Source organism: Echinops telfairi, unplaced genomic scaffold (genome assembly GCF_000313985.2).
Source record: "Echinops telfairi isolate 266 unplaced genomic scaffold, ASM31398v2 ScPeMD7_7458;HRSCAF=8496, whole genome shotgun sequence".
Lineage (NCBI taxonomy): Eukaryota > Metazoa > Chordata > Mammalia > Afrosoricida > Tenrecidae > Echinops > Echinops telfairi.
In genome coordinates, this window is record NW_022111358.1 from 47953886 (window position 1) to 47967299 (window position 13414).

At 53.7% G+C, this 13414-nt stretch overlaps 1 protein-coding gene across 1 annotated transcript in view; it reads left to right on the top strand.

Moving 5' to 3' along the window:
- Positions 1 to 12996, top strand: part of AFMID (arylformamidase) — a 20654-nt gene extending 7658 nt beyond the window's left edge. The window contains exons 3-11 of the mRNA XM_004709119.2: positions 5775 to 5882; positions 5976 to 6024; positions 7748 to 7833; positions 7922 to 7994; positions 8157 to 8254; positions 8490 to 8568; positions 9042 to 9180; positions 9392 to 9496; positions 12592 to 12996. Of these exons, the coding sequence (XP_004709176.1) occupies positions 5775 to 5882; positions 5976 to 6024; positions 7748 to 7833; positions 7922 to 7994; positions 8157 to 8254; positions 8490 to 8568; positions 9042 to 9180; positions 9392 to 9496; positions 12592 to 12624 (770 nt within the window). The 3' untranslated portion in view covers positions 12625 to 12996. The remainder of the gene's footprint in view (positions 1 to 5774; positions 5883 to 5975; positions 6025 to 7747; positions 7834 to 7921; positions 7995 to 8156; positions 8255 to 8489; positions 8569 to 9041; positions 9181 to 9391; positions 9497 to 12591) is intronic.
- Positions 12997 to 13414: the final 418 nt, after the last annotated feature.

The following is a 13414-nucleotide window of genomic DNA, read 5'->3' on the forward strand; positions in this document are numbered from 1 at the left end:
AGCTCCTCATTTTGTGGTGACCCCCCAACTATAAAATTATGTTCGTTGCTACTTCATCACTGTCATTTTGCTACTGTGATGAATTGTCATGTCAATATCTGCTATGCAGGATGTATTTTCATTGTTACAAATTGAACCTCATGAAAGCATAGTGATGAATCACAAAAACAACATGTCACTACATATGAAATATTTATTTCTAATGACAAATGAAATTTTGTCTTGCAGCATGGTGTAGCATGGGTAACGGGTACTCGTCTGCGGGCGTATCTACATGTGGGCGGACCCTCCTGGAGACAGATAGAGGAGCGGGGTCTCTGTTCCTAAGACCATCGGAATGTGTTTTATGATGGTCTTAGGTGACCCCTGTGGAAGCATCGTTTGACCCCAAAAAAGGTCTTGACCCACAGGTTGAGAATCACTGCTTTAGACAAAAGTAAATGTCAACAGACCAAATCCCCACCGGCGTTACAATACCAGCATCTGGTTGGCAGTGGGCTATCTATCACGGGAGCAGATGGCGTCTGCGCGGTGCTGTGACTCGCGTCAGGATCTTGCATACTCAGGTCTTCTTTTAATGGCTCCTCTTTCTCTTTCTCAAGCCTCCCAGGTTCCTCTGCAGGACTGGCTTCACACCTGGAACAAAGGAGTGAATATGTGGTGGGGGGGGTGGGGGTGGGGCTGTCTGCTAAGGCACAGATAGTTATTTCTAGATGATTCCTCCTCCTCATGCATCCTGTGGGTTTCACCTGTGAGCATGTGCAGCATGAATAGGCATAAAGTCCCACTGTCTTTTACTACTTTGTTAGACCGGGTGGACTAGAGAAACAAATCCAGGACACAGGTATGTGTGTAATAGATAACTTTATATCAAAGAGTCATTGTATATTAAGAAAACATCCAGACCCGTCCAGATCAAGCCCCTAAGTCCGATATTAGCCCCTAAGTCCAATACTAGTCCATAAATCCCCCTTCAGACTCACGCAGTCACAAGCAATGATGCAGAGTGCAGGAGGGTCACAGGCGGGTGGGTGCAAAGCCTTGTGGACCCAATGGTGGTGGATCCATCTCCAGGGCTCTGGCTGCCATCTGCGTGACTCCACGTGGTGTGACTCCCTGTGGCTCGTCAACAGGAGGGTGAAGCAGAGAGAGAGAGGAAGTTCCCAGAATCCTCATGAGAAGGCCACGCCCACAAGAAGGCATCATCAGACTGCGACCTGATTGACAGGCGAGGCTCCACCCCCTTCACTCTTAATATCCTCAAGTTGACGCGAGATTATGTAACTACCTCAACTACCCTCCGCCCTCCTAACTGCTCATCCTACCCGCTCCGAGAGGTGTCTGAAGGTCTCCATCTTTCATAACCTCTTCTTGCTGAGTAAGGCCGGCGAGTCTACAGGTTGGAGGAGTAGCAATCTCTCCATGCCTAAGCCAGACTATCCTACCCTTCTGTGTCCTGTTGAGGGCGATCATAATTTTCCATCCTCCCTCCCCCCCTCTCTCCAATCCCCTCCTGTCCCCTCACTTATACCACTTCTTCCCTGTGCTTATCACCATTTTCTTGATCTTCAGGCCTTATGGATTGGACTCAGGGTTTACCAAGAGTTTCCAGAAACCCCCTTTGCCCCTAGGTGCCCTGGGCACATCGTCGCTCAGCATGCGGGCTGCTACCTGCAAAGGCAGCAATTCGAAACCACCAGCCACTCCACGGGAGAAAGATGGGGCTTTCGACTCCTGCTAAGAGTCAAGTCTTGGACACTCACAGAGCAGTTCTACCCTGTCCTGTAGGACTGCTGTGAGTCAGCACCGAACTCAGGGCAGTGAGTTTGGATTTTGGTGTTCTGTCATGCTCCTGAGTAACCAGATGCTGTGTCACCTCTTCGTGGAAGAGGAGTGGTGGGGCTGTCAGGACCCCAGCTGCACACAGCATCGCTGGGTCTCTTGTCTGCTATTTCCAGGAGCATCGATGGTGGATCGGGGCAAGGTGCAATCCCGGCCAGTGCCCATCTTTCCTCCACTTTTCACACTTTGTCTTTTGGTCCAGTTTCGAAGATTCCAGTTTTCTCTCCACCGAGATGCAATCCCTACTGAAGGCTGTGGATCACCAGCGAGTGCTTCTTGCTTTCAGCCGGCAAGGTCGTGTCACCTGCAGATTACAGGCGGTTAAGAAGCCGCCCTCCAATCCTGTGGCCACCTCCTTCAGAGAGCCCAGCTCCTCGGATGATGTGCTCAGCACCAAGGACGACGGTGAGAGGTCACAAGCCTGAAGCGCGCCTCTCCTGATGTGAAAGCAGGTGCCCTTGTTCTGTATGCACACGTGCCGCTGGCTCCACGTGCACAGGAGCATGAGAAGCGTTCAAATGTGACCCGGGCTTGCCGTGCCCCACACAGTTGTCATCAGAAAAACCAAAGTAAAGTAAACATCATTCTGGCATTCTGTATTTTGGCCAGGATCCATCCGATAGCATTGATCTCCCTGGTGCCTTGTCCTCGTCTACTCTGGCCTGAACTCCTGGCAGCTCCCTGTCGATGAACTGCAGTGATGTTTTCTAAATGATCTTTCGCAACATTTTCCTTGCATGTGATTTTAACGATATCGATCGATGGCTTCTGCTTTCTGTTGGGCCACCTTTCTTTGGAATCGGCCTAAAGATGGGCTGCTGCCAGTCTCGGGGCTGGGTAGCTGTTTTACGAATCCCTTGGCATGGAAGAAAGAGTGCTTCTGGTTCTGTAGCAGCTTGTGGAAACGTTTCCACTGGAATTCCTTCTTAGAGCCTCGTTCTCACCAGTGGCCTCAGTGCAGTTTGGATTTCTTCTGTCAGCATCACTGGTTCTTAATCATATGCTGCCTCTTGGAACGGTAGACTGCCGACCACATCTTTTCAGTACAGCGACTCTGTAGCCCTCTCATCTTGTCCAAGAAGCACCGTTCCATATTTTGCCCATCGAATCCTTCAGTCTTGTGACTTGAGGCTTGTGTCTTTTCTTCAGTTCCTTCTTGAGAGCATTGCCTGGTGTTAGGGATCGGATTATGTTCCCCGAAGGCATACGTTGTAGATCCTAAACTCCACGCCTGTGGTTGTGATTCCATTTGGGAATGAGTGCGCCTCTGGTATGTTCACGAGGCAGGATTCGTGTTGGGTGTATCTTGAGTCCATCAATTTGAGATATTGTGTTGTTGTTAAGTGCTATCACGTCGGACTCATGGCGACTCTGGGTGCAGGGGAAGGAAGCACGGGCCGGCCCCACGCCAGCCTCGCATTTGTCCCAACGTTTCCGCCCACAGCTGCAGTCACGGTGCCGATCCATCTTGCCAAGAGTCTTCCTCTTGGGGGAAGCGATCACAATGATTGACATGTAACCCCTTCCTAGAGGGATGGACAACAGAAAAGTGGGTGAAGGGAGACAGCGGTCGGTGTAAGACATGGGGGTGGGTGGGAATTTATAAATTATCAAGAGTTCATGAGGGAGGGGGGAAATGAGGAGCTGATACCAAGGGCTCAAGTAGAAAGAAAATGTTTTGAACATGATGGTAACCTATGTACCAATGTGCTTGACACAATGGGTGGATGGAGTGTGATAAGAGCTGGATGAGCCCCCAATAAAATGATTTTTTAAAAAGAACCTTCCTCTTTTTTAAAAAGGCTGCCCCTCTACTGTCCCACCTGACAGCAGGTCCAGTCTATGAGACATAGAAGGGATTCAAGGAGAGGTAGCTGAGGGAAGCTAGGTGCGAAGGCACAGGAAGATCGCCTGCCAGCAGAAGCTCAGAAGAGACAGGCCTTCCTCCAGCGCCGAGATGGGGACAGAAAGGCTCCCCTAGAAGCAGCACCCCCTCATTCAGACCCTCCAGCCTCATCCACCGTGAGAAGAAACCTTTCTGATAGCTGAAGCCATCCACCTGTGGTATTTCCAGGATGGGCGCACCTGTGCCACCTCGGGCCCCTGCGTCCACTGCTGTCACCACTGTGCTCTTCCTCCTCAGTGTGGGCTCCTTTCTCTCGTCGCCCTCCACCTTACTCCCCATGTGCCATTGTAGCGACTGGTCTTTCCCAATGGTGCGACCAGAGTCAGTGAGCCAAAGTCTGGCCGCCCTCGTGCCGGAAGAGCCTCTGGCTGTCCTGGAGGCCCTCAACGAGTGTGTTGGAAAAACCGAATGAAGGGAGGTTGGGGGGCCCTGGGGAGTGTGGTGGGGAGGGATTAAGCCAACCAGACACTCCTGGCGAGGGGCGGAGTCAGACCTGTGGATCAGGTCGCAGCCTGATGACACCTTTTTGATGTCTTGCACCTTTTTGATGAGCGCCCGCCGCCCAGGGAACACAGAGGATCCCTCTCTGCACTCCGCCCCCCTGCCTGCGGAATGCGACCTGGCAGTAGGGTGGGCCCAGCGTGGGCCACCTGCCCGAGAGCTGTCAGCGCCCCGCCATGTGTCCAGAGACTCCGCACCCACCGTGACCTCCTGCTTCCTGCTTCAACTCGCCTTTCTGCATCACCAGCATGTGGCTGCGAGTCTGAGAAGGGACTTATGGACTCGCATAGGACTTAAGGACTTGAGTTGGAGTTTGTTTTTTTAAGATCTTTTTATTGGAAGCTCTTACAGCTCTTAGAACATTCCATACATCGATTGGATCAAGCATGTTTGCGCCTAGGTTGCCAGCATCATTTCCAAAACGCGTTCTCCTTGAGCCCTGGGTATCCTCTTTTCCCCTCCCTCCCCCTTGAGTTGGACTCGATACAGAAAATACTTCTTGCTAGAAAGCCACTGGGTTTGTTTCCAACACAGGGCGTGGGAAACGGAGGGCTGTTCGCAGATGAACTGTGGGGATGACTCCCAGCAATTCTGGACACGATCGAACTGCTGAATCACACGCTGCGTGAACGGACTGCAATAGAACTGCCTGGAAGAAATACAGAAAGAAGACTAGCGGGGAAGGGGAGGCGGACATAAGCAGGACCTCTGGGCACAGCCAGTGGGTGTATTTAAAGCATGGACTCAGCTGAGTGTGTGGGATTACAGGGCACCCGAAATATGGAGGTACTTCCTCCTCGGAGGGAACCTCGGACGGGGTGGGTGGGTTGAGGGAGTAGGTGGGGCTCACGTGCTTAAGTGATGAAACTACTGTAAAGGGGTCAGATGAAGTCGACCACTCAGGGGTCATTTTTGTCCTGTCTCATCTTGGTATAGACCAGCGGTTCTCAACCTGGGGGTCGAACGACCCTTTCACAGGGGTCACCCGGTTCCTAACAGTAGCAAAATGACAGTGATGAAGTAGCAACGAAAAGAATTTGATGGTTGGGTGTCACCACCACATGGGGAACTGTGTGACAGGGTCCCGGCATTAGGAAGGTTGAGAACCACTGGTCTAGATGAAAACAACAATAAATTAGTTGTTTTTGTTTTTAAGAAAACTAGAAAGCAAAGCTCATGGGGTTTTCCAGTTTTCCAAAAACTCTTTGGAGGCCCCTTGTAGCTCTGTCAGCATGCAGCAGAATGGTCCCCATGGGGTAGAGATGCGAGCAGGTAGTATTAGAGGCTTATCTGGATGAGTGAGCGTGCTTCTGTTATAACCACCTACCTGTGGGATACTTTGGAGCCCAGAACTGAGTGCGTGCCTTGAAGCTCAGGAAGGGACAGCAGCTGAAGCCCACTGTCAGCCAAAGGCTTCCCTCCAGAGGTGGCATGGAAGCCACTGCCCACTCAGGGGGAGGAGCCTGTGGATGGTCCCTGATATGTTTGGGTTGTGCCAATGAGCCATGTCTGTTTCCCGAGACAGCCACCTCCCGGGCCCGGGCCACCAAGAAGATCCTACTGGACGTCTCCTACGGTGATGGACAGAGGGAGAAACTGGACATCTACTTCCCCGACAGAGTGTCCTCGCAAAGTGAGTCCCGGGGTTGCCGCAGGTCCCACCGCAGAGCCCAGTCACCCCAGGGGTGCCTCTGGTCACGTGACGGGCCCTCGCTTTGTTTTGCAGCCGTGCGCTTCTTCGTGTTTGTTCACGGAGGGATGTGGCAGTGTGGGAGGTGAGTTGGAGCAGAAACACGGGGAGACTCCCCTCTCCCGGCGCCCAAGCTTCCGGGGGGCTGCTGTAACAAAGGATCCACACACCAGAATGGGTCCCCCACCCCCCATGGTCTGCAGGCCAGAGTCCCAGATCACAACGACCCGGGACTGAACTCCCTTCTGAGCGCCCATCTTTGCCTCTTCCAGCTTCTGTCTCTTTCTGCCTCCTTTTTATCCCCACCCCCCTTATGTTTCTGTGTCTGGAATGTCCTCTTCTTTCTCTTGGGAGTGTGCTAGGGGGGAACCGACTCCCTGGTGGAAGCATGTTCTATGGTGATCCTTTTATTAAGCCGTAAACAGGACACAGACAAAACAAAGACTGCCACCCTGGATGAGGGAGACCATCAGCATGCACACAGCGGCGCAGGGGCCAAACGGAGTCCCCCGACTCACGGCCATGAGTTCATTCTCTATGACAGAAGACGGGGCCTTTACAGGCATGAGGCTTTCAGTTTGAAAGAAAGGGAGAGTCCCGGGCAAAGGGGAAAACTGGGCCACCCTAGTGTCAGCAGTGGGGTTGTTGGGCTCTTTTAGGTCCCTATCACTGCTCAGGACCTTTCTGAGAAGTTGTCTATGATAAGGTCTTCCCCCTTCAAACACAGTCACCTTGGGGACACTCTCTACATGTCTGATCTTCATGTCTCTATAAATTATATCATAGGAAACATAATTATCCTTATTGCATAGGTGAAAAACAGATTAAAAGCTTCACTGAGGTCCGTTCCTGTCCTGAATTGAATTGTGACTTCCCCCAAATCTGTATCAACGTGGCTCTGTCCTGCTTCACAGTGTTATGTGATTATCCTCCATATTGTCATTCACTGTAAACCCTAAACCCTGCCCATGGCTCCTGAGGCAGCATTACATATGTAGAACCTCCCCTCTGGGTGTCCGAGGCTGTAAATCTTTACAGGAGTGGAATACCTTATCTTTCTAGTTATGTTAGAGGCCTGGGTTATGCTTGTGAATGAAGCAGGATTATATTATATTAGAGGATTGGGTTATGTCTGCATGGGAATGAGGCAGGATTAGATTATGTTACAGGACTGGGCTATGTCTGCATGGGAATGAGGCAGGATCAGGGTAGAATGCATCACCCTAATTCAGGTCAGCACCCAGTCATGTTACTGATCTGATATCAGGAGAGATATCCCCTTAACTTCACAAGTGAAGAAAGGAGAGAGAAGTGAGTAGAGAGGAGTAGCTTCCGTGCCACCAAGAGTGAACAGCGCTCTGGACCCAGGGCCCCTGTGCTGAGAACCTCCTAGACCCAGGGGGGATGGGTGCCCAGACCATGGAGCCCTCAAGGAACGGTGAGTGTATGGGTGCTCCAGAGCCACCCCAGAGAGAAAGCCTTCCCGTGGAGCGGGTGCCCTGAATTCGGCCTCCAGACTCTTCACCCAAGAGCATCAATGTCAGTTAAAGCCATCACATCTATTGCTGCTGTAGCAGCAAGAGAAAACTAAGACAGGCCCAGGGCTCCCTTGCTAGCCTGTGGTGTCGCAGGGACTGGAACCAGGCACCCGGATCCCAGAGCCTGTCCTTTCCTGATATCCATTGTGTCACAGCAAGCCGGTGCTCTGGCTGGACAGGACATCTGCCTCGTGGTGTGTCCCGCACCTGGTGGCAGCAGCCTACTGGCCATGTTGCCTCCAAAAATCACATCCACGTCTCTTTCCACAGTAAAGACATGTCAGCCTTCATGGTTGACCCTCTGACCTCTTGGGGAGTGGCCGTGGTCATTGTGGCTTATGACATTGCACCCATAGGTAAGGCGGGCTCCTCAGGTTGGGGGACCTTGGAGGGAAGCACCCCCTCCCTGCTGCACTCAGCTGACCAAGCGGGCATCTTTGGCAGGCACCGTGGACCTGATGGTAGACCAGCTCACCAGGAGTCTCGCCTTTCTCCAGAAGCAGTATCCCAGCAACAGGTGGGTGTCGTGCCCTCCCAGGTGGGTGGGTGGGGGCCATGTTAGGTGGGACAGTGGGTTCCGTGGTCCTGCTTACAGCTCTGGGAAATCAAGTGCAAACCCTCCTGGAAATCGCAGAGCTCTTGGGTCTGAGCCCCTTTCCCCTTCTCTGGCTCACCCCAGGGGGATTTACCTGTGTGGACACTCGGCGGGGGCCCACCTGGCGGCCATGATGCTGCTGGCCAACTGGACAGAGCATGGAGTCACACCCAACCTCAAAGGTTTCTCCGGGGCGGCAGGCCTCACCCCCACTCCCCAGCCCCAGGCTTTTGAGGGGTCGGGCGTCTGCAGCTGTGAGGTGACCACACGGGGGGGGACGGGACAGGAAGGGGGGCACGCTCTGGGCCCTGTGGGGAGGGCTTCCTTGTAGGCCTCCTCTAGACCTGACAAAGGACCTGGTGCCTGGGGGAGGGCCATCTAGTGGCGAGCTGGCGTAACTGCCCTCCACCTTCACAGCCCTCTTCCTCCTGAGCGGCATCTACGACCTGGAGCCCATTACCCACACCTCGGACAACGACCTTCTCCACCTGACGCTGTGAGTCACCTGGCCTGTCTGTCTCCTCACCTCGCCTCCCGTCCAGCCAAGCCGGATCCTGCGGGTGGGCAGGGGTTGGGCCCGGGATCCTGACACTCTCCTGATGTCCCGCCCCCTCCCCACCAACCAAGTTACACCTGCCTATGTGGGGTGATGACCAGGCTCCTCCCTCTCCCCTGCGGACCCCACCTGCTTCCGCACAAACTAAGCAGCATCCTGCAGGTGGCTGGGCGAAGGTCCCCTCCCCTCTCGCCGAGTTGGTATTCTGCGGATAGGTGGGTGGGGCCCGAGTTCCTCCCATGTCTCTGATGCCCCGCCCCCAAAGGATGGAACCTGCTGGTGGGAGGAATGGAGCCCAGGCTCCTCCCACTCCCCTGAAACCACTTTGCTGCCTTGGCCAAGGAGAGGGATCCTGCTGGTGGGCGGGGTGAGGCCTGGGCTCCTCCCTCTCTGCTGACCCCGCCCCCTCCCAGGGAGGACGCGCAGAAAAACAGCCCTCAGCTGCTATTGCCAGCCATGCTGAAGCCCGTGGCCCCCAATCCCCGTATGCTGGTGATCCTGGCTCAGCACGACTCCCCCGAATTCCAGCGACAATCCAGGGAATTCTTTCAGGTACACCTGGCTCCCGCCTGGGCCAGAGGTTAAAAGTCATGGTATATCCTCCTTCCCACCTTATCCACCCTTCCTCTTCCACCCCAAGGATGCCCAAGGCCACCCTAAGTATTTAGTGGACCTCTGAGAGGAACCAGGTGCGGGCTAGCATGGAGAGGCACCACTTCTCCTGTCTGCAGCCTCACAGCCCTTGCCCGCGCCCCTCTGCCAGGTGCTGTGCCAAGGAGGGTGGGAGGTGGCCTTTGAAGAACTCCCAGATGTGGACCACTTCTCAGTCCTGGAGAACCTAAGCAAGGCGGATTACTTGCTGAGCCAGGTGGGCATTTCTGTTCCAGCTACCTAACAGCCCTCTCTGCTGTCAACACACAGGTCCTGCCGGAGCCCTCCCCCACACACTGGAGCCTCCTGGGCAGTTCGTGGGCATGTGGAAGGTTGGGGCACAGTGGGTTACACAGTGGGCGGCTCGTTACAGCCTGCAGTCCGAGCCCACCGGCTGCTCCACTGGAGAAAGACGAGGTTGTTGGCTGTCAGCTCCTGGAATGATGAACAATCTCCCAAACCCCGTAGAGAGCCCCCCATATAGATTGAAGAAGGGCACCCTGCTTGGTAAAGGAGGAAGACCCTTGACAAGATGGATGGGCACAGTGGTTGTCACAATGGGCTCAAATACAGCAATCATGAGGGTGACGCAGGACCGGGCCTCATTTTGGTTTGAGACCTACCGGTTGTTTGGCTGGAAACTGAGCCACAGAGATTAGTTCAGCTCCGAATGCGACGGGTGACGGAGTGCATCCGGCCAGTCAGCCTGATCCCCTGGGATTGTGAGTCTTGTCCACACAGGAGACTGTTCTTAAGGGTTTATCAAGAGTCCTTAAGCGAGGGGGAAGATGAAATTGTGGGCAGTTGTAACCTGTGGTCAAGGACCGAGGGGACTAGAGGAAGAAGTCCAAGCTGCACAGAAAACACAAGCAAAACACGAGGGTCCAGGGGTTGACAGAAAGCCAGCGGAGATGTTTCCCCCATCTATAGCAAGACATCTGGAAGGCCAACACCTGGCCAACTGACTGGAAGAGATCCAGATGTGAACCCCTTCCAAAGAAAGGTGACCCAACAGAATGTGGAAATTGCCTAACAATAATATATCATCATAAGCTAGGACCGATTTGCCAGGATCACTCAACAACAATGGTTGCCTCGCCAGGCAGCTGCCAGAAACTCAGACCGATTCAGAAGAGGACATGGCACCAGGGCTGACATTGCTGATGTCAGGTGGTTCTTGGCTGAAAGCAGAGAGTACCAGAAAGATGTTTACCTGTGTTTTATTGACTTGGTAAAAGGCATTCACCTGTGTGGACCATTAAAAAGGCATGGCGCACATTGAGAGGAGAGGGCATTCCAGAACATGTGGGCTCCTGTGGAGCCCATATGAGGCAGTCATTCGGACAGAGCTGAGTGGTTTAAACTCAGGAAAGGGTTGTACCCTTTCACCATACTTATCTGATCAGATGTTGAGCAAGACATCCAAGAGGCTGGACTATCGGAAGAAGAATGCGGCATCAGGATTGGAGGAAGGCTTATCAACAACCTGCGATAGGCAGACGATACCATCTTGCTTGCTCAAAGCAAGGACTCGAAGCACTTGCTGATGAAGATCAAGGATTGTAGCCCTCGGCGTGGATTGCAATGCAATGTAAAGACCAAAATCCTCACAACTAGACCAATCAGGAGCACTGATCAAGGAAGGGAACAAAGTGCAGTTTTCAAAGATTTCATCTTGCTTGCATTCACAATCAGTGCTCCTGGCTGGAAGCAGCAGCCAAGAAATCAAAGGACACATTGTGGTGGGCCAATCTCTACAAGACCTCTTTTAAAATGTTCAAGAGCTAGGCTGTCACTTTGAGGGCTAAGGTGTACCTGGCCCGAGCCAGGGCATCTCCAGTGACCTCATACGCACGGGAAAGTTGGACACGAATCAGGAAGATCAGAGAAGAAGGATACATTTGAATGATGGTGTTGGCGAAGGATGTTGGAAGTAGGAAGTACCACGGGCTGCCAAAAGAACAAACAAATCTCTTGGGAGGGCTCCTTAGAAGGATGACGAGACACTGTGCCACAGTGCCACAGACTTTGCACATGTTCTCAGGGAGGACCCGTTTCTGGAGAAGGGCATCTTGCTTGGTAAAGTAGAGGGGCAGGGACAGAGAGGAAGGCCCTGGACGAGATGGGCTGACCCAGGGGTGGCAACAAGGGCTGAGCATGGCGCGGGGCCAGGCGGGATTCGGTTCTGCTGGGCGTGGGTCACGCAGGGTGAAGCCCAGCCTGAGGACACCTGGCAATAAGTACAGTGATGGTGGCAATGTAATTTCAAATGTGGGTCCTCTGCCTCTGATTAGAAGCAGTCTGGTTGCAAAAATGTCCAGTGTCGGTGAGTGGTCCCAGGGAAACTCACTGCTACCAAGTGGATGCTGACTCACAGTGACCCTCTAGGACCCCATAGAAGTGGCCCTGTGGGTTTCTGAGACTGGCACTTTTTATAGAAATAGAAAACCTCATCTTTCTCCCTTGAAGCAGCTGGTGGGTTTGAACTGCTGGCCTTGGGGTTAGCAGTCCATAAGCCACCAGGGCTCCTTCAGTGACGAGTAGTGAGGGAGTAGTCTCCAGCCGGGGGGAGCCCCAGCCATTTCTGATCCCAGTCTGGCTACATGGATCCCTGTGTGCCCACCAATCATTGCCCTCGGACCTGTCTAAGGAGCATTGGTTGCATTAATATTTAGAACTTGGGAACAGCGTAGCTCCCCCATGAGGTTAAACTGTGATGTAATCAGGCAACGAAACTAAGTCCTGAAACCCAAAAGCTTGTCTGGTGCCTTTTCCCTTCTCCGGGCTGTTCTAACAGCAGTGCTGCGCCTGGGTGGCTCCTTCCCCCATTTAGGAGGCTAGACCTTCCAAGTTCAAGGCAGCTCCAGGGGAAGGCTCTCTCTCTCTCAGCTCTGGGGGAAGGTCCTTGTTACCAACCATCCCCTGGGTCTAAGAAGATCTCCTCACAGGGAAGAAAACAAACCCAAGGCAGCGACCTTGTAGGACCCCGCCAACCTGACCTGCCCCACCGGGGTTCCCAGGCTGTCCTGTTGATGGAAGCAGAGTACTGGACCTGCCTCCTGCTCTGAGCAGGTGGTTCCAACCACGGCTGACCTTTCGACCTTATGGTTAGCAGCCCCATGCTGAATCAGAGCACCACCAGGCTCCCTGGGCTGGGGGGCCAACCCCCAGGAAAGGACATCTCTCATCTCTCGGGAAGATCCGAGGGCAGCCCAACCTGCTTGGTTCGTGCATCCTCAGGAGCCTGCCCTGAGCGGCCTCCCCAGGGCCTCTCCAACCCTGGGCTTTTCCTTTCTCTTCCTCCGGCTGCAGATGATTTTGAAAACAATCTTCTCAGAGGCTTGATGGCGCCTGAGCCCCAGCCCAGTGCTCACCGGCCCTTGAAGCTCGCCAGGAAACCCTGCCGCCGCACGCCCCCACACACACATCCCCGGTGCCCAACAGAGCCAAAGCCCATTCTTGGGGTGATCTAAACGCCACTCAGGAGCCCCACTTTTTCCCTGACTGTGTCTGGGCCCAGCTCAGCTCAGTTCAGGGCTGTGTGTGGTCTGCAACCTCTGGGACAAGTCTGGTCCCTCTGTGACAGAGGGACCAGATACTTACCTGCAACCCTGCCTGGTTTGGGGAAACCAGATACTTACCTGCACTGCCTGGTTTGGGGAAACTGTTCAGAAATGGTTATTTCACAACCAGCAATAAAGTTTTCTTGGACACTCAGACAGAAACTCCTGCCATGGCGTCAGTTCGGACTCACGGTGACCTTCGAGGGAAAGTGGAACTGCCCCTGTGGGTCTCTGAAACTGTAAATCCTTATGGAAGTAGAGAGCCTCCTCTTCCTCTCTCAGAGTGACTGGTGGTATCGAACTGCTGACCCCACCAGGGCTCCAATTCGGGCCCCTGTAGGACAGCGTGTAATCACCCCTGACAGGAGCAGAAAGCCTCATCCTTCCCCTGAGGAGGAGCCTGGGGGTTGAAACCGTGTGACCATGATGCCACCAGGCTCCTTACTGGGGCACGGCCAGGGGGAAGACTGTGGCCCACAAAGCCAAAACTAGATGTGTAGTATTAAATTAAAAAATAAATGACGCTTGGGAGGGAGGTGAGGGGACCAGCCCCCACCCGCTGCTACTCCTAC